This window comes from Amblyraja radiata, chromosome 9 (assembly GCF_010909765.2).
Source record: "Amblyraja radiata isolate CabotCenter1 chromosome 9, sAmbRad1.1.pri, whole genome shotgun sequence".
NCBI classification, from domain to species: Eukaryota; Metazoa; Chordata; class Chondrichthyes; order Rajiformes; family Rajidae; genus Amblyraja; species Amblyraja radiata.
In genome coordinates this window covers 74244640-74269612 of record NC_045964.1, presented here as the reverse complement: position 1 = coordinate 74269612, position 24973 = coordinate 74244640, and the positions used below count along the sequence as shown (strand labels likewise).

At 43.0% G+C, this 24973-nt stretch overlaps 1 protein-coding gene across 2 annotated transcripts in view; it reads left to right on the top strand.

Moving 5' to 3' along the window:
* The window catches only part of slc24a4 (solute carrier family 24 member 4), a 234354-nt gene that overhangs the window by 141922 nt on the left and 67459 nt on the right, over positions 1-24973 (top strand). For both annotated transcript variants that reach the window (XM_033027758.1, XM_033027757.1), the window contains exons 3-7: positions 151-227; positions 13639-13713; positions 15578-15662; positions 18360-18463; positions 21840-21914. In XM_033027758.1, coding sequence (XP_032883649.1) covers positions 151-227; positions 13639-13713; positions 15578-15662; positions 18360-18463; positions 21840-21914 — 416 coding nt within the window. The remainder of the gene's footprint in view (positions 1-150; positions 228-13638; positions 13714-15577; positions 15663-18359; positions 18464-21839; positions 21915-24973) is intronic.

The following is a 24973-nucleotide window of genomic DNA, read 5'->3' as shown; positions in this document are numbered from 1 at the left end:
CACCCTTAATCGCGCAAATACATTTTCTAATAATTTTGGTACTGCTTTTTTATGTTTACTTAGAATATGCAATCTCTTGTTCTCGCATATCTTGAAAAGAAGTTCCTGAGAATGCTTTTGCAGTCCTTGATGTATGTTGTTCTATTACAGCTATCCACGAATTTCCAAGTGATTTGTTTACCAATAAGGAAAGGCAACAAGGAGGAGTATTACTTCATATAACAGGAGTAAGTACAATTACACACATTTTCAGTTGAGTCCGCTTCAGGGGCATATTCATTGCCTGTGGGTTTTTTAAAACTTACAATATGTTTTATAGGTAAAATAAGTTTTACTCCAAAGAGAAAATATCTATCCAATTTTTACTTCCTAAAGATAGATAAGAATATAAGAAATAGAAGCAGGAAAGGCCATTTTGAACTCCATATCAACTACACCATTCAATCAGTTCATCTTGGTTGGTATTGAACCTCAACCACACTAGCCCAATGTCTTTGGATTTTCTTAATGTCCAAAACACTAATCAAATGTTATCTAATTCTGAAAAATACATAAATTCTGACTTGCAATGAAAAAATTCCTTTGGAAAGAGATAATGGGATAAATCATTTGTAATTATTAAGCCTGCACCTTCAAAGTGGGCTCATAAAAACTGTTCATGTTATATGTTTTAAATAAGTGAAAGATTAATTGCTCGGCATAAGAAACCATTAAGTCATTGACATTATTTAGCTGCGTACGCCTGCACAAATATGAATGAAAATTACCTTTTAAGCTCATGCTTTGCATAGTGTACAGGGAAGGAATGATATCCTGCACACAAATGTATCTCTATAGCCACGGCAGATAGCACACGTTAAATAAATATCTAGTTAAAGATAATTTCCACAAAGCTGTGGAGGCCAAGTCAATGGATATTGTTAAAGCAGCGATAGATAGATTCTTGATTAGTACGGGTGTCAGAGGTTATGGGGGGAAAGCAGGAGAATGGGGTTAGGAGGGAAGGATAGATCAGCCATGATTGAATGGCAGAGTAGACTTGATTGGCCGAATGGCCTAATTCTGCTCCTATCACTTATGACCTTATTTCCATTATCTGAGAAACCTTCAAATTATGAAGAGGCAGTTCCATTTCTGTCAGATGTCGTATCAACACAACACTATGGAATGATCATCAGGCTTGCCCAAGGCCGAGCACTGGCCATGTTTAACTGCGTTATTTCATTATTTCAGGGGAAAGTAGGAATGGGCATTTAATGCTAGCTCAGCCCACATCCTTCGAATGAATGTAAAATAGATCCTTTGCCATTTAATGTATTATACATCATTCAAATTATCCCTAGGACTTCCTCCAAGCACCTGAAACGTAATTATTTGTTTAACTTTCCTCATAACCAGCAGTCTTAACATTTAAGATGAGTGTTTCAAATGGTCTGTTCTGCTGTAGTGGCCAACATCAATTTTAATAGTAGTCTATCAGTTAGTTTTTGTGCTATTTTTCTGGGTTATATATCCTTAGATTGTTTGAGATTTTATCTGCCACCATTTCACATCTAAAACCTGTTCCTGCGTTCCTTGTGTTTTCCCAGCTCTCATTGGAGATAGGGAGCTTCCTTCCCACAGAGAGAAAATCAAGAAATATGTCTTCTTTTCTTGAAATAAATTAGCTCCTTTAATTATTGCATCAGCGTGGTTCACAGGGACTCATAAAAAAGTGATCCACGTTATTTATTTTTGGTAATTGAAGAAAGATGAGCTGCATCAGGCTCAAGGGAGGTTAAATGGCCTACTCCTGTTTCTATTACATTTTTAAATTGCTTTGCTACGTTATCGTGGTCCTTTCTTAATCTTATTGTGCTGACTCTGTTCTCTTCACATGCAGTAATATATGTCCTCCTCAATTTTTAAGCTATGTGGAATTAGTCACACTTTCAATGGGCAAATGTGCATTTATTTCACTGTGTTCTTGATCCTTATTGAAATCTTTTGCTGAGTTTGCTATTTCTCTTTACTGGTTTCCTAATGAAGCGATTGATAGAGGCAGTTGTGGAAGTGCCAGTGTGCAGCCCGGGAAGGAATTTCTGCTCATTAACTAATATGTAGCCTAAAAAAAAATGTTCTGAGGCACAATGGGTGCAAATAGCTAAAATGGTACTCCACAATCCATGTGCATTGAAGGAAACCTCCACTGTAAGAAGTTTAATGGTATCACCGAGATAAGTAAGTTGAGTGAGTCTCGTCACACTTGCAAGGAAACATTCCACTGATTGTGCCTGCCTTACACAATCATCAGCCTCACATTTCGCTCAAGTGCTTTTATGGTTTGCAATAAATATTCTTCATAAGGATGCCCTTATACCACCAACTTTAAAATGAAATATTTACTTTCTGCATGGACTCATAAGCATGGATTTCCCTCATAGACTTATGAATGGTTGCAAAAAGGAGAACTTTAGATGAGTTTAGTTTAGTTTATAGATGCAGTGCGGAATCAGGTCCTTCAGCCCACTGAGTCCGCGCCGCCTAGCGATCCCCGCACATTAACACTATGCTACACACTCTAAGGACAATTTTGCATTTATACCAAGCCAACTTACGTTCATATTTGTACGTCTTTGAAGTGTGGGAGGAAACTGAAGAGCTTGGTCACGGGAAGAACATACCAACTCCGTACAGATACCACCTTTTCTCGGCATCGAACCCGGGTCTCTGGTGCTACCGCTGCGCCACCATGCAGCATTAACTGATGAAGGAACGCAACAGGTTCAACATCTGTGGAGGGAAATGGATAGTTAACATTTCAGGTCAAGACATTACATCTAGAAAAGTCTGCCTGACTTGTGAGTCCCTCCAGCAGTTCTCCTTTTTTTCCAGTATCTGCAATCTCTTCTGCCTCCACTTGTGAACAGTTTGCTTATTTGCTCCAATGTTGTCTTTCGTGACTGTACCTCGGGGCAAACTGAGAGGATTGTTAGTTTTAATTTTCTTTAATGGAGAATCTCTAACTTCCGCTGATGATGGAATCTTTGAGTAGGGTCAGGGTGTGTGTTGTAGATAAGGCTGTTTATGCATTGGCCAGGTGACAACGTAGAGAAAAGTCCTTCCGCATCAGATGAGCATTAATATCTCTTGAAACCATCAGCAGACAGTCTTCAGGTTACCATGGTATATCATTCACGGCTGCTTTTACAGCTGCCAGTTTCTTTTATCTCAAGCTGATCTTTAAAACTGCTAAAGGATTTTCTCTGGCATTCTCACGTTGCATTCGATGCGATGTGAACTCCCAATTCTTTGCACTGGCCCACTAGACCAATGTCTTATAATATGAGAGAGAATCCGAGAACAAAGAGGGGCCCAGCGGTGGACTACCAAGAGTAACTCAGCAGGGGGCGACCAAGAACAAGAGTGACCCTGTGGGCCATCTGGCCCAAAGATCATAGCTCCTCTATGATCTTTGATCTGGCCACATGCTTGAAGATAAGACTACTAAGAACTTGTGAAACTTTGGCTGTGCCAGAAATATGGCAACACTTTGTGTAATGCTGAGGTGAAGTCTGCTGGATGATTTTACCAGATTATATGCAATAACAAAGAATTTCACTGGACCTAGGTACAAGGACAACAAAGTATCATTCTCATTGAGATCTTTAACAGGATCTTGTTGTACTGCAGCTGACTTCTGAGTATCCTGTTCTTAAAATATCTTCCAGGCATATTTCCTCAAACATCTATTTAAGTTATGAGATTTCTATTGATTCGCCACCACCCCATTGTAGTCATTGGACTTGTTGATGTTCCACCATGCTGAGAAGCATATTCTGTACTCTAAACCTTCACTCTACCTATTGTATTTGAGATTGACTTGACTGTATTTATGTATAATTTCATCTGATCTGATTATCCCTGTCCCTCTCTTTCCCCATCTGACCTCACCCACCATTGCACCCTTCCCCACCTGAATTCACCTATTGCTAGAATTTAGAAGATTGAGGGGGGATCTTATAGAAACTTACAAAATTCTTAAGGGGTTGGACAGGCTAGATGTAGGAAGATTGTTCCCGATGTTGGGGAAGTCCAGGACAAGGGGTCACAGTTTAAGGATAAGGGGGAAATCTTTTAGGACCGAGATGAGAAAAACATTTTACACACAGAGAGTGGTGAATCTCTGGAATTCTCTGCCACAGAAGGTAGTTGAGGCCAGTTCATTGGCTATATTTAAGAGGGAGTTAGATGTGGCCCTTGTGGCTAAAGGGATCAGGGGGTATGGAGAGAAGGCAGGTACAGGATACTGAGTTGGATGATCAGCCATGATCATATTGAATGGCGGTGCAGGCTCGAAGGGCTGAATGGCCTACTCCTGCACCTAATTTCTATGTTTCTATATTGCATGCCAGCTCTTAACCACCTCACTCTCCTCTCTATACTGTTAGTCTCCCCTCCCCACTTTCAGTGCAGAGCAAGAGTCTCGATTTAAAACCTCGACCGTCTCCACTGAGTTCCTCCGGCAGATTGTTTTGTGCTTAACATTTTGTTCACTTGCCTAATTATTTGATGTTCACATTAGTCTTTTGTGAATCATACATTAGGACACCCAGTTCCTACTATATCTCAGGGCTCCACAGTCTCTTCCCAAATGGATGGGTTTTTGTTTCATTCCAAAATAGACAATTTTATTTTCCCACTTTCTATTCCTTTTGCCAAATCTTTGCCCACTCTACTCTCCTAATTAGCTTTGTGTCATCAGTAAATTTAGCAGTCGTACCTTGAGTACTTTCATCCAAGTCATTTATATCTATATATATTTACATTGTGAATAATTGTGGCTCCAACACTAAACCCTGTGACACGTCACTCCTAGCTGATGAGAAAAAGATCTCTTTATGCCTGCTTCTATTTCCTGTTTGGCTCCGTTCAAGGGTCTCAATCTTAAACATCACCCGTTCCTTCAGTCCTGCTGAATTTCTCCAGTTTTTTGCATCTATCTTAAACTTACAAAATTCTTAAGGGGTTGGACAGGCTAGATGCAGGAAGATTGTTCCCGATGTAGGGGAAGTCCAGAACAAGGGGTCACAGTTTAAGGATAAAGGGGAAATCCTTTAGGACTGAGATGAGAAAATTATTTTTCACACAGAGAGTGGTGAATCTGTGGAATTCTCTGCCACAGAAGGTAGTTGAGGCCACAGTTCATTGGCTATATTTAAGAGGGAGTTAGATGTGGCCCTTGTGGCTAAAGGGATCAGGGGGTATGGAGAGAAGGCAGGTACAGGATACTGAGTTGGGTGATCAGCCATGATCATATTGAATGGCGGTGCAGGCTCGAAGGGCCGAATGGCCTACTCCTGCACCTATTTTCTATGTTTCTATGTTTCTACTTCCTGTTTGCCAGGCATTCTTCCATCCGTGCCAATATTTTACTTCATTCACCACGAGCTTCCCAGAGTCCTGCGGCCTGCAGCAGGTACTGGCCGAGCTGGACACTACGGCCGAACGCAAACCTCGGTGGACGGCGGCCTACGGGGAAAGCCGCCGAGCCGACCGCTGCTCGGAGAACCCGGTGGACCAAGGCCTGGACGGGGGAGCCGCTGAGCTGCCCTCTACTCGTCCTCCAAAGACCAGAGACCAGGAGGATGGAGCTGGCGATAACACTGGACATGACTGAGGAGAAGTGAGGTCAGTAGGATAGGAGAGACAACCGGGGTCTGGCCTACTGCCCCCTTGTGGTCCGCTGCGAGAGGCTCGCCTGAGGCACAATGGTGGACCGGCGAGGAGAGGGAGGTTCTTCCCCACATCCAAGGGAAGCTGACAGATGGAGGCCTGCGGAAGTGTAGTGCTTCTTTCATGATGGAACAGGCAACTGTTTCACTACAATTTGCTAATCGGGGACCTGTGACAATCAGCTACTAGACTGTTTGTAAATAAATAATTTCAGTGCGTTTGCACTTTGAACATGTGATAATAAAAGCCCCATTGAGCTTGTATTTTTACAAAATCATTACTTCCACCACCTTTTGGAGAAGAGTCAAGAGAGTATTATTGTCATGTGTCCCAGATAGGACAATGACATTCTTACTTGCTGCAGCACAACACAATATAAACATGTTACATAACGGGAGAAAAAAAGTTCAGTGTGTATATATACACATGCTCGCATACTCAATAAATAAACAAATATAGTGCAATAATAATAATTGTCTGTTGTAGTTCAGAGCTGATTTGTTGTAGTGTTTAATAGCCTGATGGCTGGAGGGAAGAAGCTGTTCCTGAACCAGGCGTTACAGTTTTCAGGCTCCTGTACCTTCTTCCCAATGGCAATGTTGAAATGAGTGTGTGACCAGGATGGTGTGGATCGTTGATGATGTTTGCTGCCTTTTTGAGGCAGCGACTTCGACAGATCCCTTCGATGGTGGGGACTGGGCAGTGGCCACAACTTTTTGCACTCTTTTTTGCTCCTGGACATTCAAGTTACCGAACCAAGCCACGATGCAACCAGTCAGTATGCTCTCTACTGTGCACCTGTAGAAGTTCGAGAGAGTCCTCTCTGACATACCGAATCTCCAAGACCCACAAGATATGGAGTCCCTAGTAATTGATAAAATGACTGAGCCTGGCGGACCTCATTGTTACCGTAGGTATAACTTCTGGTGACTGTACAGTTCACCCTTCCTTGCGTCAGGCATTGACCCGTTGCCCGTTCACCACAGCCAGTGTGTGCTGGCAACTGACCAGGCAACCTTTCCTGACCTCAGTATCTACGTGGCTGAGGGTTCTTACTTTTAAGGTAGAACTTCAACTTTCAAATCTTCACAGCACTTGCTTTTCTATTGTTGAGCCAAGCTGACGCCATGCTGATATAAAATGGCCGATGTTTACAGACAACTCCTGCACAATTGCACACACCACTAGTCACAGTTAGTTTGCTCTACATGCATCCCATCCCTTGGTTCCATAATTATCAAAGTGTCTGCTTGTGCTATTGAATTCATCAAACTGCTTCTTTCACAAAATGTCAGTTCTCAAAACATTCTTGTTTACTTGCTCTGTGCTCAGGCTCAGCTCTGTGTTAACACAGCTTTATTTCTCACATTCACTGCCCAGCTGTTGACCATATGGCTTTCCTTCACTGTTCTTTTTTAATAGTTCCAGCATCTCTTACCAGTCACATTGTCTCCTCCAAACCCAGTGGAATGTTTGACATAGACAGAAGCTCCACAGATGGAGGCTCCAAGATGTTGTAGGCTGCAGGCCAGCGGTCGGAGTGTTTCTCCAGCGACCCCCGGCAAGGGGTTGCCCCGATCCGCGATGTTAAAGTCCCCGCTGTGCCGCCGCTGAAACTCTGGGCCCGACTCCAGGAAAGGCTGCAGGGGTAACTTTTTTCACACAAAGGGTGGTGGGTGTATGGAACAAGCTGCCAGAGGAGGTAGTTGAGGCTGGGACTACAGGGCTGCCAACTCTCACACCTTGAGCGTGAAAATAACGCATTTGGGCAAATTCTCACACTCTCACGGTGATCACAAATTTCTCACGTGGGCCGCGGGTGTTGGAGAGCCGGGGCTGAGGGAGGGATAGAAGCAGCGGGCGGGGACAGATGCGGGGAGCCGGAGCTGGCGAGTGTTTGCGGGCTGGCGAGTGTTTGCGGGGCTGGCGAGTGGCTCACTGCAGCTCCGGCCATGGAGCAGCCCCAGTGCAAGAGTCCTGGGCCGTCGGAGGCGTCGGAAGCATTGCGCCGCTGCCGTGAGAGTCTCTGTGCCGAAGGGACAGAGACTCTCAAAGGGAGGGGGAGAGAGAGAGGGAAAGGAGACAGTGGGGAGAGAGAGACAGATGAGGAGAGAATTGGGAGAAAGAGGAGGGAGAGGGGGAAGATAGAGAGGAGAGGGGGGAGAGTGAGGTGGGAGGGAGGGGGGGAGAGAGAGGGGGGGGAGAGAGAGAGGGGGTGAGTGAGATGGGGGAGAGAGAGGGCAGGAGAGAGGGGGAGAAAGACAGGAGGGAGAAAGGAAGAGATGAGAGGGAGAGAGAGGGGGGGGAGAGAGGGGGAGATAGAGAAGGAGGGAGAAAGAGAGAGGGGGAGAGAGAGGGAGGGGGGAGAGAGGAGAGAGAGGGGGGAGAGGGGGAGAGAGAGTTAGGGAAAGAAAGGGGGGAGAGTGAGGTGGGAGAGAGAGAGGGTAAAGAGAGCAAGGGGGAGAGTGAGGTGGGAGGGTGAAATGGGGGGGAGATGTGGGGGAGAGAGAGGTGAGAGAGAGAGGGGGGTAGAAAGAGAGAGGGGGAGAGAGAGAGGGAGGGGGGGAGAGGAGGGAGAGGGGGAGAGGGGGAGAGAGAGTTAGGGGAACGAGAGGGGGAGGGAGAGGGGAGGGAGAGAGGAGGAAAGAGAGGGGGAGGGAGAGAGGGGGACGAGAGATAGGAGAGAGGAGGTGAGAGAGGGGGGAGAGTAAGATGAGGGGAGAGAGGGAGAGGGGAAAGAAAGAGAGGGAGAGAGAATGGAGAGAGGGGGGAGAGAGAAGAGGGAAAGGGGAGAGAGAGAGAGGGGGTGAGAGGAGAGAGCGGAAGAGAGTGGGGAGAGTGAGGTGGGAGCGAGAGAGAGGGGAGAGAAAGAGGGAGAGAGAGAGGAGGGGAGAGAAAGAGGGGGGAGATAGGGGGATTATAGAGGCAGGGCTGCCAACTCCCATGCATTGAGTGTGAGAGTCACACATTTTGCCAAATTCTCACGCTGATCACAAATTTCTCACGCTCTGTCGTGAGAAATTCTGTGATAAACGAATATTTCAAAACTAATATCAACTGCATGGGCCACGGGAGTTGGAAGCAGAAGCAGTGGTGGGGACAGGCGCGGACGGGGAGTGGGGATGCTTGTTTACCTCACTGACTATTTCTAAATGCCACCCACCCCCCCCCTCCCCCAATTCCTTTGACAGGTTGAATAGAAATGTCCCCAATCTCGTTGTTTTATTAATTGAACACATAGATGAACATCCTCAAGGAGTGTAATCAGATGGAAACTGATTCAGATGCGATATTTAAGAGCTTGTTCAAAGAAGGGAAATATTTCAAAGGAGTGACAGAGATACTTGCAGGGGAATGTGTGAGGAGGTTATTATTTGTCTTTAGTTTTATCTTGAACCAGGACATCTGAAGATTAAAAGTTTAATATAGTAATTGTGCTGATACTGACCCCAACCAACCATGTGATGAATATCATCCATTCCGGAGGTTTTATTTTTCTGATGTCATTTAAACTTCACTTGGATTTCAATCACTTCAATGTAAAAGTAATTGGGAATGGGGAGCATTGGAACAAAAATTTGCCCTTGGTACATATTAACTGTAATATAATAATGTATGCATGTTGGTAGGTGCAATCAAAACAAAGATCTTTGTTTTAAATCATTGTTGTGTTACGAATATCACATAAAATATAATGTACTCTAAAGATCACATTTAATAGAATAATATTGCTTAAATATATAGTTATTGGACTTTGCATTTCGGAAAAGTCCCAGCTGAGAGGAAGACAGCAAAATACTGAAAATATTGGGGGTGAAAATGACTTCAGGACAGTTTGTTAGGAAAATGAATGAAATGGTAACAGAATACTTATACAGCTGAGTGAGTATAATTTTATGGATGAGAAATTGTGTTCAACCAGTTGATGACTTCTTTGACAAAGTAACTAGCATGTTAGATAATAATGAAGCCAATGGATGGTGCAAATTTTGTTATAGATAATTTGGTCCATGAAGTGCCCCATAAAAGATTACTGCATTAGATAAGCACCTGTGGACTTGAACGTAATAGGTTAAGTCCAGGGGGTCAAATATGGGACTTTATGTGAGGGCCAGATATATTGTCAGTGTAGAGGGACTAGGAGCAAGGCCAAGTGTGCATCCAGAGTCAAGGTCTAGAATAGTACTAGGTGTGCAGTCAAAGCTGGGACAATGGGAGTATTCAGCACTGGGAATCTAAGCAGGTAAGCAGCTATGATCAGGGTAGAATAGGGGGCCAGGTGTAAGGCTGGACTCAGGGTCAGGAATGAGAGAAGGTATGCAACTGGAGTCAGGGTCAGTAGTACCAGGTGTTCAGTGAGACCCAAGTTGGTCAACATGGGCCAAGTGTTTGATTATAATCTGATTTCCTTACATGAATACACTAAGATCATTCATGTGCTGCACCTGTGATCAGAGCCTGGCTCTACTGTGGAATGTAATTTAGTCTAACCTTATTCATAGCTAATCCAATTTAAAGCATAAATATTGCATTCAAGTGTAAGTTAAAATACTCGCTACAGTATGCACCATATTACACAATTTCAAGCTGAAAAATGCAAATGCCCCATACCAATGGGAGAGGGGACATCCTCCTCCCCCCCCCCCTCTCTCTCTCTCCCCCCCCCCGGTCACTACGCTCCCTCGGGCTTGGTCTCTCGCAATTTCTCACTCCCAACTCTCACCCAATGTTGGCAGCCCTGGTATCTATCCCATCGATTAAGAAACAATTAGACAGGTACATGGATAGGACAGGTTTGGAAGGATATGGACCAAGCACAGGCAAGTGGGACTAGTGTAGCTGGGACATTGTTGGCCGGTGTGGGCGAGTTGGGCCGAAGGGCTTGTTTCCACGCTGTATCAATCTATGACTATGACTTTATGGCAGGAGTCTATAGTTGAGACAAAGACCAGTTTATCCACAAACTAATTGAATGCTGGAGCATTCCTAAGGTGCTGTATGGTCTAGTCTTATATTCATATTTGAGCCATTCCCTCAAGCGTATAAGTGAACACGCCAGATAGCATACATACACACATGTACCTTTGTGCACATACCTGAATTCTGGATCATGTGTGTATATGTGGCCACAAAATTGGCAAACTGCTCAATGTCAACCTTTCATGAATAAAATGCTGCTAAATATGGGTATTTAGGTCCTGTTATGACTAAGTTGAAAGGTTGCTACTTGTTTTGTTTATTTGTGATCTCCACTATTCACACTATTTTAAAACGAGATATCAGTTCATATTATTAAATATTTTTCAGTGCAAAGAAACGGAACTGTGAACGCATTCGGTGGGCGGTGCGACTCGTCAGCAGCGGCCTCTGCAGTCCGTCTGTGTTTTATTATTTTTTGTCTCGTTTTTATGTAGTTTTTGTTATTTTTTTTGTTGGGGTATGTGTGTGGGGGGGTGGGGGGGAGGGGGTAACTTTAAAATCTCTCCCTGCACGGGAGACCCGACCTTTTCTTTGTCGGGTCTCCGTAGTCGTTGGGGCTGCAACGTGGAGCGGCCTCCAACAGGAACGACCTGGGGTTCCAGCTGCGGAGCTGCCGACTACTCACCGTCACGGGGCTGGCCGAGTCCGGAGCGGGTGGAGCTGTGGTTGAGCACTGCTGCCACCCGACCCCCGGAATTTGGAGGCTGCAACTGCGGGTTTGGCGGACGGCGGCACCGGGAGCCCGCGGGTCACTGCTGGGTGACCGCTTTTCGGGGCTTCCGCAACGGCGACTTCTCCCGCCCGAGTTGCGGGGTTGAAGAGCACCTGGAGCGGGGCCTACAGCACCGCCCCGCGCGGCTTGGAATGGCTGCGGGACTTTGCGAGCGCACGCCGGTGGGCTCCAACACCAAGACCCGGTGCGCGACCTTGCATCACCCGGCGTGGCTTTAATGGCCGCGGGGCAATCGCCATCGCCAGCCGGGGGCTTTGACTTTGACTTTGACTCTGACATGGGGGGGAGAGTGCAGTGGAGAGATAAGTTTTTTTTTGCCTTGTTTGTGTAAACTGTGTTGTGTCTCGGGTCTTTTTGTTTTTGTAATGTATGGCTGCAGAAACGTCATTTCGTTTGGACCTCAAGGGGTCCAAATGACAATAAATTGAATTGTATTGTATTGTATTGTATTGTATTGTATTGTATTGTATTGTATTGTATTCAATGTAAATCACACCAAACAACCTAACGGCAGTTTACAATGTGAATTATGTCTGACTACCTTGCTATTCCTGTAAAGAAATGTGTTACATCAAAATATGTTGCTCTTTGTCTGAACGTTTGGTGTATTTTTATCGTTGAAATAAACTGATTTGTATTTCCGGCGTTGAGGATGTCAGGAGTTAATTGATTGGATAGGGTGATTGATTAAATAGGTAAGGCGATCAATTCTCAAAGTCAGCAACAAGCACTGTTCACCTCACCAATCAAAGATAGAAAAGCCGACAGTTATTAAAAATAAATTCTGCTTCCCTTTGTGAACTTCTAGCTGAGAGAACTGACTAGCTCCTTTGAAACTTCTGGATGTGTGTATTTATTCCAGTGCTCCAAAGGTTAGCGATTGCAATATTCGGGGCTTTTTGTATAACATACATGCAATACCATTTGGTACAATGTTACAATATGCAATTTTCCTGAACTGTAATTATTTGGAATACATTTATTTTTATACTCCAACATTTTATTATGTGAACATATCAATCCATAATTCTCTGTGTGGATTCTCTCAGTACTCCACACATTTCAGCTGGTTAGCTTGTTACTCTTGGTTTATTTTTGGCACTACCGTTGAATCTGGAACGGGACCATCAGGGTTCTTCAGGTCACTGTCTATCCAAAGTGAATTTGAAAAAGTCCTTTGTGAGTATCTTCTCTGGCTGACCTTTCCCTTCAAATTACAATGTTTCACAGGAAAAGAACAAAAATGTATCCAGATGGTGATGTATTAGCTTTGGGAGCACAACTAAGCTGCCAGACACTGTGAATTCTAAAGGTACGCACGCTGGCTATTTCATGCACAGGGTCTGCCTCAAAATACTCCAGCTGATGTCAGACATATCAATGGTAGACAAAAATGCTGGAGAAACTCAGCGGGTGAGGCAGCGTCTATGGAGCGAAGGAATAGGTGATGTTTCGGGTCAAGAACCTCCTTTGTCTGAAGAAGGGTCTCGACACGAAACATCACCTATTGAGTCTGAAGAAGGGACTCGACCCGAAACGTCACCTATTTCCTTCACTCCATAGATGCTGTCTCACCCGCTGAGTTTCTCCAGCATTTTTGTCTACCTTCGATTTTTCCAGCATCTGCAGTTCTTTCTCAGACATATCAATAATACACCAAGAGAAGTTGAATGCTGTTGGCTTTACACCTAATTCTGCTCCTCTGTCATATGGTCTGATATAGGGTGTCAAAGGTTATGGGATGACGGCAGGAGAATGGGGTAGGGAGGCAAAAATAGATCAGCCATGATCGAATGGCGGAGTAGACTCAATGGGCCGAATGGCCTAATTCTGCTCCTATGTTCCTATGAACTTACCATCAATAACATAGAATGTACCTATATGTTTGGTTCCGTCTTGTTGCCTTGGTTTATCTTTGGCATGGAAAAGCTCACTGATAAATGAGTTCACTAATAAACTGCTTCTCAGTAACACTGTGCAAAATCCTACATTGGACAAGCCACCCTCCAATATCTCCCAGGAAAAATCCACTTATGGTGTACAACATTTACATTATACATATCCATGGACTGGCCATGTATGTCGTGTCAGAATCCTAACAGAAATCAAGTCAAAAGCTATTTTCGAGATTAGGAGATAAGTGTTGAAATCTTTGAATGAAAAAGTATTTTCAGGAAGTCTGACTGGCATTTGTTCTTCTCTATTTACAGGCCATGTATATGTTTTACGCACTGGCTATAGTTTGTGATGACTTCTTTGTTCCAGCCTTAGAAAAGATATGTGAGGTATGTTGAACTGCATGTACATTGAGAGCACCATCAACAAAGATGGTGTCTGAAGCCTGTATTATGCAGTAACAATTGATTAAATCCTGGCCTTGATATTGACACCCAGATCCAGAGATATGAATAAAAACGTGTTGCCTAATTCAGAGTATACGTTTGCTTATATTATCCAGAAACATTAAACAGTAGTTGTTTGATAGATCTGAAGAGATACATTTTGAAGTCACGTCTTTGATGCATTCTGTCAATATGTTCTTCTTTGGCATTTGCTTCAATGTTGTGGTTCTGAAGAGGCTAATGAGTGCAAAATGGGAAATACAGATTCTTCTGCATCTGAGACAGAAGGTGGCTGGATGGAATGGGTGGATGGGTAGTTTGTGGATTGTACGCATCTTCTGCCGTTTACACAGGGTACCTGTGTGTTTGTGTTGTATGGCCACAAGGCTCCCAACACCATCTTGAATGTTCCTTCTCTATTTTGAATGCCTGTGGGCTTGAGATTCCTCAGTCACTGGGGATGTTGCATGTCTTCAAAGAGCTTTGAGCACATCCATGAATCTTTTTCTCTGGTAATCTCCTCCCTGGAGTCTGGTACCAGTAATGTACTTGATGTGACGAGCAGACTGACTGTAACTTGGGCCTCAATGTTGGAGAACTAGACCAGGAAAAGGATTGATTTGTAAATTTGAAGAGATTTTGCAGAGGCAGTGTTGGTCTTTGACCAGAGCCTTCAGATTTAGGCTTTAGAGATACAGTGTGGAAACAGGCCCTTTGGTCCACCAAGTCCGCGCCGACCAGTGATCACCCCATACACTAGGGATATCCTACACACCAGACACTACTTACAATTTTACCAAAGCCAACTAACATACAAATCTGTACATCTTTGGAAAAGCAGAGAACCCGGGGAAAACGTACAAACAGGGAGAATGTACAAACTCCGACAAAGACAGCACCCATAGCTGGGATCGAACCAGGGTCTCTGCCGCTGTAAGGCAGCAACTCTATTGCTGCGCTACCGTATCATCCCAAATATCTGCTGCCGTATACAATCCAGAAATCAAAAGTGTGTAGGGATCACTCAGGCATGATTTATAGCAGGTCTGACATCTTGATCTGCAAATACCCTTTTCTTCAATGAAACAAATGGCATACTGCACCATGGACAAACTTACAGAGCCACCAAACTACCTTGTTCCAACCACATACCCAAGCGAAACCTCCAGCTTTGTGACATTGTTTATTATTGCAATGTTTTATTATCACATTTTACTATTATAACGTTTAAGAAACATTTAGACAGGTACATGGATAGGACAGGTTCAGAGGGATATGGACCAAACGCAGGCAGGTGGGACTAGTGTAGATGGGACATGTTGATCAGTGTGGGCAAGTTGGGCCGCAGGGCCTGTTTCCACACTGTATCACTCTATAACACACTGCTGCTGCTGCTGCTGCCACAGAGTTGCAGAAGAGTTGCTGTTTGGAAAACCAAGCTGGTCCTGTAAAAGTTTGGGCTGATCGCCTTTGCCTTTAGAAATGAGTTTGTTTGGTTAAGATCACACTTACTTTGAAAACTAAACTCTATCTGCCAAGACATATAACTCCAATATGAATAATGTAGACATCAACAGCTGAACGGAGTGATTGATAATTCATCAAAAATTATTATAAAATAAACAACAAAAGTGATGATTGAGAAACTATTCTTTAAGTTTATAATTATCTGCAAGATAACAGATGGGTAGGAACATCTTGAAAAATCACTGCTTTCTAGAAGTCTCAGGGCTGCGAAAGTGTAATTACATGTGTATCTGAACATTTGTGATATTCAGTAATAACTTCTATTTTTTTATTAACGCAGAGATTACATTTGAATGAAGATGTTGCCGGTGCCACCTTCATGGCAGCTGGAAGCTCGGCACCAGAGCTGTTTGCATCAGTCATTGGTAATGTCCTTACATAATTCATAAATCTTCTGACAGCAATGTAAAATACCACAGTGGCTCTAAATCCAAAATAGAGAAATTGAAAATGCTGGAAATGCTCAGCTGTTAGGCATCATCTGTGGAAAGATAAAATGATTAACATTTCCATTTCAATGAAACATCCCTGACCTGAAAAGTTGATTATGTATTTTATATATTTCTGCCACATGCTGTCAGAGCTGCTGAATATTTCTAGCACATTAGATTTTTTAATTTTGTAATTATTCCTGTATATTGATTGCACACAACATCCAAAAGCAAGGATCTGCTTATTTGTCTTAAGGGCCTGTCCCACCAGCATGCGACTGCATGCGGCGAGCGCGACCTAACGTGGTCGCTTGAGCCGGTCCGGTCCCACTTCGATCGCCGGAGCCATATGGAGTTGTGCGGAGCTGGTTCGGACATCGCGCGGGGCTCCGAAAAACTGACACTGTCCAAAAATTCCGCGCATCAACGGCCTGTCGGCCCACAGCCGCATTGAGGCCGTACGCAGCGCCTGGACGGGCGTACGCAGCGTCTCGACACCGTACGCAGTGTCTTGACATCATACGCAGCGTCTTGACGGTGTACGCCTAGCGTGTGGCGTTGCGCGATGACGTCACTGCCCGGCGTGCCATTGCGTGATGACGTGACCACCAGACGCCGTGCGACGTCCAAATTCAGTCGGCCCGCTTCCTGCCCAGCTGATTGGTGGGTATGATGTCGGGACCAGCCCCGCACAACTCCAGACGGCTCCGCGGTTGGAAGTGGGACCGGCCCCGCGAGGCCATACGCCTCAAGCCACCACGTTTGGTCACGCTAGACGCATGCTGGTGGGACAGGCCCTTTACTCTAAAATGTAACAAATTTCTAACACCCTGAACTACATAGACATCGCTCTATTATTATTTGTTTTTTTTAGATATTTATATATGTGTGTGTGTGTGTGTGTGTGTGTGTGTATATGTGTGTGTGTATGTATGTGTGTGTGTATGTATATGTGTGTGTGTGTGTGTGTGTGTGTGTATATGTGTGTGTGTATGTATGTATGTATATGTGTGTGTGTGTGTGTATATGTGTGTGTGTATGTATGTGTGTGTGTATGTATGTGTGTGTGTGTATGTGTGTGTGTGTGTGTGTGTGTGTGTGTGTGTGTATATGTGTGTGTGTATGTATGTATATGTGTGTGTGTGTGTGTGTGTGTGTGTGTGTGTGTGTGTGTGTGTGTGTGTGTGTGTGTGTTTATGTACAGGTATATATACACACACTGAACTTGTGTTCTTTTTCGTTATATTGTTCAAAGTTTACATATTCTGTTGTGCTGCTGCAAGTAAGAATGCCATTGTTCTATCTGAGACATATGACAATAAAACATTCTTGACTCTCTGAACTCTTAACTGCAGAGGGATGTGTGTGAGTATATCACTGTCCAGGAAATCTCTCCGAGCCTCTGCCAGTTTAGCCGTTCATAAAGTCATGGAGCTGTACAGCATGGAAACAAGCTATTTGGCTCAACCTGTCCATGCTAGCCAAGTTATGTAACCAAGCTAGTCTTGTCTTACAAGACTTTCCTATCCATCGACCCATCCCCGTGAATTTTAAATGTTCTCGTTGTATTGGCCTTGACCCTCTGGAAGCTTGATCCATATATTTGATGAAGTGTTTGTAAATGAGCACACCACATTTATTAAACATTCCTATATCCCTCTATCAACACAGGTAAGTTCTTCTCAAATCAAAGCGAGTTTCATGAAAGAATAAGTAGAAATTCTATCCCTTTGGGATACGATCCATTGAGAATAAAACCTATCCTGACCTTTCCAATCTAAAGGATTCTGACGTGCAACGTCAACCACCCTTGTTTTCCAGAGATGCTGCCTGACCTGCTGAGTTACTCCAGCACTTTGTGTCTACTTGTCCTGACCCTTCTTTTCACATTCATTCTTTTGATTTTAACAGACGGCACATGCCAATGATTTAATTTTGTATGCAAAGAAAATCAAATTGTCATAATTGTTATCTGTAATTTGGAGATGTAATTTAATTTGAAAATAGTTTGCAGATCAACTTAAATACTTGGATCGTCTAAAGAAACATAGAAACATAGAAATTAGGTGCAGGAGTAGGCTATTCAGCCCTTCGAGCCTGCACCACCATTCGATATGATCATGGCTGATCATCCAACTCAGTATCCCGTACTTGCCTTCTCTCCATACCCCCTGATCCCTTTAGCCACAAGGGCCACATCTAACTCCCTCTTAAATATAGCCAATGAACTGGCCTCAACTACCTTCTGTGGCAGAGAATTCCAGAGATTCACCACTCTCTGTGTGAATAATGTTTTTCTCATCTCGGTCCTAAAAGATTTCCCCCTTATCCTTAAACTGTGACCCCTTGTTCTGGACTTCCCCAACATCGGGAACAATCTTCCTGCATCTAGCCTGTCCAACCCCTTAAGAATTTTGTAAGTTTCTATAAGATTTCCCCTCAATCTTCTAAATTCTAATGAGTACAAGCCGAGTCTATCCAGTCTTTCTTCATATGAAAGTCCTGACATCCCAGGAATCAGTCTGGTGCACTTTCTCTGTACTCCCAAATTCAATTGCTGTTTCTTAATTTTCTTATAATGACGTCTGATGAAGCAAATGCAAAGTAACACGCTCATTTTTGTTCTTATAGGTGTCTTTATTACCCATGGAGATGTTGGAGTTGGAACTATCGTTGGTTCTGCAGTGTTTAACATTCTGTGTATCATTGGTGTCTGCGGATTATTTGCAGGGCAGGTCAGTCCTGTTGAAGATAGCCCTGTTGAAAAATATTGAATCAAAGTTGAAAACTTTACCAACTTGTTTAGAATGGATGTCCTTGCAAGCTCACCTGCCTGCTCCAATGTTAACTCCCCTGGTGTCATTGGGGAGGGAAGTGAACATACATGTAATGTGAAGGGGAAAAGATTTAATAGGAGTCTGAGAGGTAACCTTTTCACACAAATGGTGTTGGGTGTATGGAACAAGTTGCCAGAGAAGTTAGTTGAGGCTGGGACTATCCCAACGTTTAAGAAACAGTTAGACAGGTACATGGATAGGACAGGTTTGGAGAGATATGGAAGTATGGTGGAACTAATGTAACATGGACATATTGGCCGGTGTGGGCAAGTTGGGCCAAAGGGCCTGCTTCCACACTGTATCACTCTCTGTTTCCATGACTCTATGATATAGGGCAGACCAAAGGTACAATTACATCCTGCACCAGAAAGTCTTGCCTTATGCAAGTTTTCTATTCAGAATTTATATATTTCTCTGTACAACTCAAAGCAAATATGCTTACTGTTCATAACTGCTGTGTGGCTCAGAATCTTGTTATCTTATACAAAAGTTATTTTACATTAAAAACAAGTTATGGGTATTGCTTCAACAATATCTTGGGACATTACAAAACAACCTTTAGTGGCATTTAAGTTGAAATTTTAAGTAACATTTTTCTTGATGCTTAATTTGGCTTAATTTAAAAGCTTTAGTCTTTTGCGATTTGATATTCTCAACGGTCCAATTCTGAAGACTCAAAGTCTGTAACAGTGTTCTTTTAAACATTTCTCCTTTCATCATTTGATTTGCTACTTTCAGAATCTTGCTCTGTAAATTTGCCCTGATGACGTGTGCAAATGTAAGATAAGCAGAATTTACCAAACCAGCATTAATTCCATTCCTTCTGATGAAAACAAAATCAATGATTCATTCGTTCCTTGTGAGGGAAGTTGAAGAAATGAAAAGAACACTGGCTCAAATCTCTGAAGAGGGGCTTGAGCCTACAACGTTCTTGTGACTCAGAAACAAAAATGCTACCAACTGTGCTGTATTTTTTTAATTTTAAATATCTGAAGAAAGTACATAACAAATCAAACCAATGGTATTTGAAAAAGACACTTTAATGGGCCGATAGTCTTTCTGTGTTGTAATCTTTTTCACATACTCAACTAAAAAAACATAAATAAAATAATACTAAAGGGAAATAAGAATATATAGGAGTGATCAATTCCAGTTTACAGCACTCCTAACATCTCAGAATAACAAACCAGTGATATTTGCTTTTCAAGACGGTTGATCTATATTGCTTTAGTCAAAAAACAGTGTTTCAAAAGTCTTTTTAGATCTAGGAATGAGATTAAAGCGTGATGTTTTAATGTTAAAAATCTGAGGAGGAGGATAGGTTTTTTTTTAAAGTAACTTTCCTCAAGAGAGTTCACACACAGAATCCTGGATTTCAGCTCAAATGCCTCCAGGAATTGCTCGCACTTGCTTGTGATGTTCTTTTAATTATCCTGATGATTTTGAAATAACGCTGGCTTTTTCTACAATAAATAATTGAAAGTAAAGTCATGTAGAATTTAAAGTAAAAGGTGTAATCCGACAGATAATTTTTTTTTAAATGAAGATTACGGTATTTCGCCTCCTGCTCCATCAGTTCTCAAAATGTGAATGAGGTGGTACGTTTCTGACACAATTAATAATTCTACTGCAAGGTGAGCTATACTGCACTCCTAACTACATTGCCTGACAGAGTATTGTAGAATAATACAAATAGTATAACAATATGCAGGCACCACGCATTTTACTGGGGAGATTACGTTTTTGAAAAGTACCGCAAAATTCAAAAACATGTAAATTAAACATGTACGGGTCTATCTATGCAGCCAGGTGTATGTTTGAGAGTATTATTTGGAAAATACGAGTGCATAAATCAGGCTTTGGTATTAAAAGAACGAGCGTTATTCTTTTTTTAAAAAGGCACAAAATCAAACATGCGTAAACTGTGAGGTGCATGTAGTATCTTATGAAAATTCAAAGGCATTTCCTAAATATGTGGTCCGCAAACTACCAATATTTGGCCTGATCCAGCCCCGCCTGACCCCAAGCCAGCATAAGGTGCAGGCTGATCCAAGGGCTAGTGATTGCAACAGGCAATGTAGATGTGGTCTGAAGAGAATGGCTGTGCTCAATGAAAGGAGAACTTGGGAATCATCTTACACAGCACTGTCCATTGAACACTGAGGCCGGCAGACGCTGTGTGCAGGAGGACAGTGTGACGGTGCAGACTCTTTACATGACGTCTCATTGCTGAAACCTGTGTCAGATGCTCTTATTATTATCTATTGTAGGTTGCACACAAAGGCTGCAATTCCTGCTTCAAGTGAAGAGAAGTGTGGTGTGTGATCTAGGTTCATAAATTGCTATTGATAATAGCAAATTAATCTAAGCTAACCCCATTTGTTTGTGTTTGGCCCATATCCCTCTGAACCTCCAAATATGTTTTAAATGTTCTAATTATGCCTTCCTCTACCACCTCTGGCAGCTCGTTCCATATAACCGTCATTCTCTATGTGAAAAATCTGTCCCTCAGGTACCCTTTAAATCTTACCTTAAAGTTGCACCCTCTAATTTTACTCCCCTACTCTTTGGCCGTGACTATCTACCTTATCTATGCCATTCATCATTTTATAAACCTCCATAAGGTCACCCCTCCACTTCCTTTGCTGCAGGGGAAACAGTCTCAGCCTTTTTAACCTTTCCTCAATTTCTCGTTTGGTGAGGTTGAGGTTATCATGATTTACATTGGGTAAAAATGCTGTCGACATAGGTTGTGGATACAAAAAGGTATATGAATAGGCCCAATGTCCATGTTATAATGGGCTCTGGTTTACACTATTTACTGCCCATCCCTAATCATTTGAGTAGATGGTGGTGAGCCACTCCTTTGAACCTCTGCAGTCCTTCTGGAGAAGGTGTTCCCTCAGCATTATTGGGGAAGGAGTTCTATTATTTTCCTTGGCACCATTCTCAGCAACTGGTGGCAAGTTCAGTAGTCTTTGACAACATCCTACCAGCAGATTGGATTCCTGCCATTTAGATTGAAGAACGGTATTTGATAGGGGGAAAAACAGAATAAAAGAATATGATGATAAGGCAAGACATGAAAATGTAGGAGTTGAGGTACTTTTTGTTCTTCGTGTTCCTGCTTTCTTCTGAATGTCTGAAGGCTCATGTCAATGGTGGGGATTGGAGGTTCCAGAGGCACTGAATGTGAATGAGGTAACCGCATGCAAAATTCTCATGAGAAATTCCATCTTCTTCTTCAGTAACTTGACTTTTTTATCCTTTTCAGATTGTATATCTGACTCAGTGGTCTGTGTTCAGGGATTCGCTATACTATACTTGGTCAGTTATCATGCTTATTGTGGTAAGTGGAAATCTTTGTACTTTACATCCCAGAACATAAATGCATGAGGTATCACTGATTCCTAATGGCTCTGTCTGACATAGAAACATAGACAATGGGTGCAGGAGTAGGCCATTCGGCCCTTCAAGCCAGCACCGCCATTCAATATGATTATGGCTGATCATCCAAAATCAGTACCCCGTTCCTGCCTTCTCCCCATATCCCTTGATTCCGTTAGCCAATTTGATATATTTGAGGTGCATTATCTGTAATGGTGATATGCAAGTTACAGGTCTAGTTATTGATAACACTGGGATGCTGAATGTGCAAACGAACATCAAGATAATACTTCACAATCAAGTCAGTCAAATATTTACTCTCATATGCCACCAAGAAAGTCTTGTCTTCAGTTGTAATTTTTGAGACAAGGTTTTATGCAATAGTTCGACAAGGGTCTCTATGTTTTTCATACTGATGTTTTATGTTAATTCTCCTTAATATTATTCTACCCTATTCTATCACAGCTAGAAAATTACCAGCAGTAAGTACTTTTCACATTGCATTGTTCCTCTCATGTTCCCCAGGTCCTCTCTTGGCCCTCGATCCTCTCCTTTACATACTTGGCAATACTTCAATGCAAACAGAGCATCAGCCCCCACATGTACACTGATGATTCCCTACTCAGTACCAGTCTTAGTACCATGCCTTGCCCCTGCACCATTCAACGTAGTCAGACTCTGTATCCATGAAGCAGAATTGGATGAACATAAATCTCCTTCAACTAAATATAGAAGTCATTGTCTTTTATTTTATTCACAAGCTCTATTCCCTAACTAGACACCAGATATTTCTCTGGCAACTCACTACAATGCCCGTAGGCTCTTTAGTGTTGCTGCTTAATAAGGAAAGTAAGTTAGAACTACTGCATCTTTTATTCAAAGTAGTTAACTCTCAGCTGGCAGCAGTGACTGCCACAATATCTCCAAGTCATAATGCCATACACTTAGTCCTCAAATGTACAATAACTAGACCATGTTGCTTCCATTCCAATTATTTACACATAAAATAGTTTTAATATTTACAAATGTCTACTGTGTTATCTACTCAACCATTTACTCTACTCATTACCATAGCATTTGAGATCTCAAATGCGAAGGTGCGTTGATCATCTCTAAAGTTCTCACATCAGATGCCAGCAAGGCTATGCTGGGTCCCGGTGACCCCTGACCTGACCCGCTTTGGCTGCATCACAGAATCCATAGAGTAACTCCAATTCACACTCATCATGTACCTGCTGATCTTAGTCCACCGCCTTCCTGAGTGTCGTGTACATATATTGACTGATCTACTTCTGTCCCAGTTCCCAGACTCCCAGTTCTTGCATTACCTCCATATGGCTCCATTTTGTGAACCTCCCCCCTCCCCATGCCCTTGTGGTTGGAGTTCTCCCACAGGGTTTCCTACTTGAAACCATCCTCCCAGCTTCTGGATCCTCTTCTTGTCCTGCACCAATCCATCCACATTTGGGCTTCAATCACATCAGCATCTCATCCAGGGAATTCTCTGTGGTAAAGTTGTGAGTTGTCCCATCCATTTGTAGAAACAATGTCAACCATTAATTCATGGACCATTCAGATCCTTTGTGTGAGAACTGGTGCCTCTCCCAATGGGGGGGGGGGGGGGGGGGGAGAACATCAACGTGCAGCTTTTGGAAGGGATGAGCTCGCCACTTCCTTTTTTGCAGTCGCACAGTGACAACTGTGGTTTCAAGAGATCTTGACAGTGCTCAAAAATCCTAACTTCCGTTGAGAAGGTATTGGTGAGCCACCACCTTGAATGAATGATCGGCATAATGGATGGGATACCAATTAGGGCGGTTGGTGTTGAGCTTTCTAAGAATCATTGGTGCTGCACTCATCCAGGTAAATGGGGGAGTATTCCACCATGCTCTTGACTTGTGCCTTGAAGATGGTGTGAGGAGATGGGTCACACAAGGCAGTATACTCAGTCTCTGACCTGCAGTTGCAGCCACAGCATTTATGTGACAAGTCCAGCTACATTTCTGTGGATTTTTGGTGGACTTGGCAATAGTAATGTCATTAACTGTCAGTCTCAGCCCATTTGTCAGTTAACCCCTTGCCCATACGTTTGTTATCTCTCTTTCTGATCAGCCTGCATTTTGAGGTTGTCCAAAACTGCACATGCAGTAAATCCAATATGTCTCCTCACATGTGTTCACTGATCTACACTAGTTCAGGTTCAGCAAAACGTACATTTTAAAATTCGAATTCCTGTTTTCAAAAACCTTCCTTTTCCTCAAACATTCCTATTTTTAAAATCTCCACCATATAGATAAACTTCCCACATAACTTTATCTCCCCAATCCTCTCATGTTTCCAGTGCCGTATGAACATGTACAGATGCATCTTAGAAAGTGCAATATTGCGTTGCATGACAGCTTGATTTGGGGACAGATCTGCCAAGGCCGCAAGAAATTCCAGAGATATTGATGTAGCACAGTCCATCACATCGACAAATCTCACCCCCCTTAGACTCCATCTACACGTGCCTCAGAAAAGCAGCCAACATAATCAAAGACTCTCCCAGGTCTCTCACAGGTCATTCCATCTGCTTCCTGCTCCTATTGAGCAAAAAGTACAGAAGCTTGAAAGCGCGCACCACCAGACTCAGGAACAGCTTCATCCTTTCTTTTATCAGGTGTCTGAAAGGTTCATTCATAAGCTGCAGTACTGCCCAACGCACATCATCGCCATTGAGGGGATTCTACTTTGTCTCTGGCACTGATGTACTACAATACTGACAACTATATTCTGCACACGATATCTTCCCCTGTACTCTACCTATTGAACATGAGTTTGACTTGATTATATTATCTTATCCGATTCGATAGCAAAGCTTTTTATTGTACTTCAGTACACGTGACAGTGATAAACCTAAACTTAAACCTATTAACAACATTGAATGAAGCTATATGGCCCTTCAGACCTCACCAACACTTAGAGCAATCTGATCAGTACTATTTCCCTGCATACTAACCTGCAACCTATTCTATACGTCTC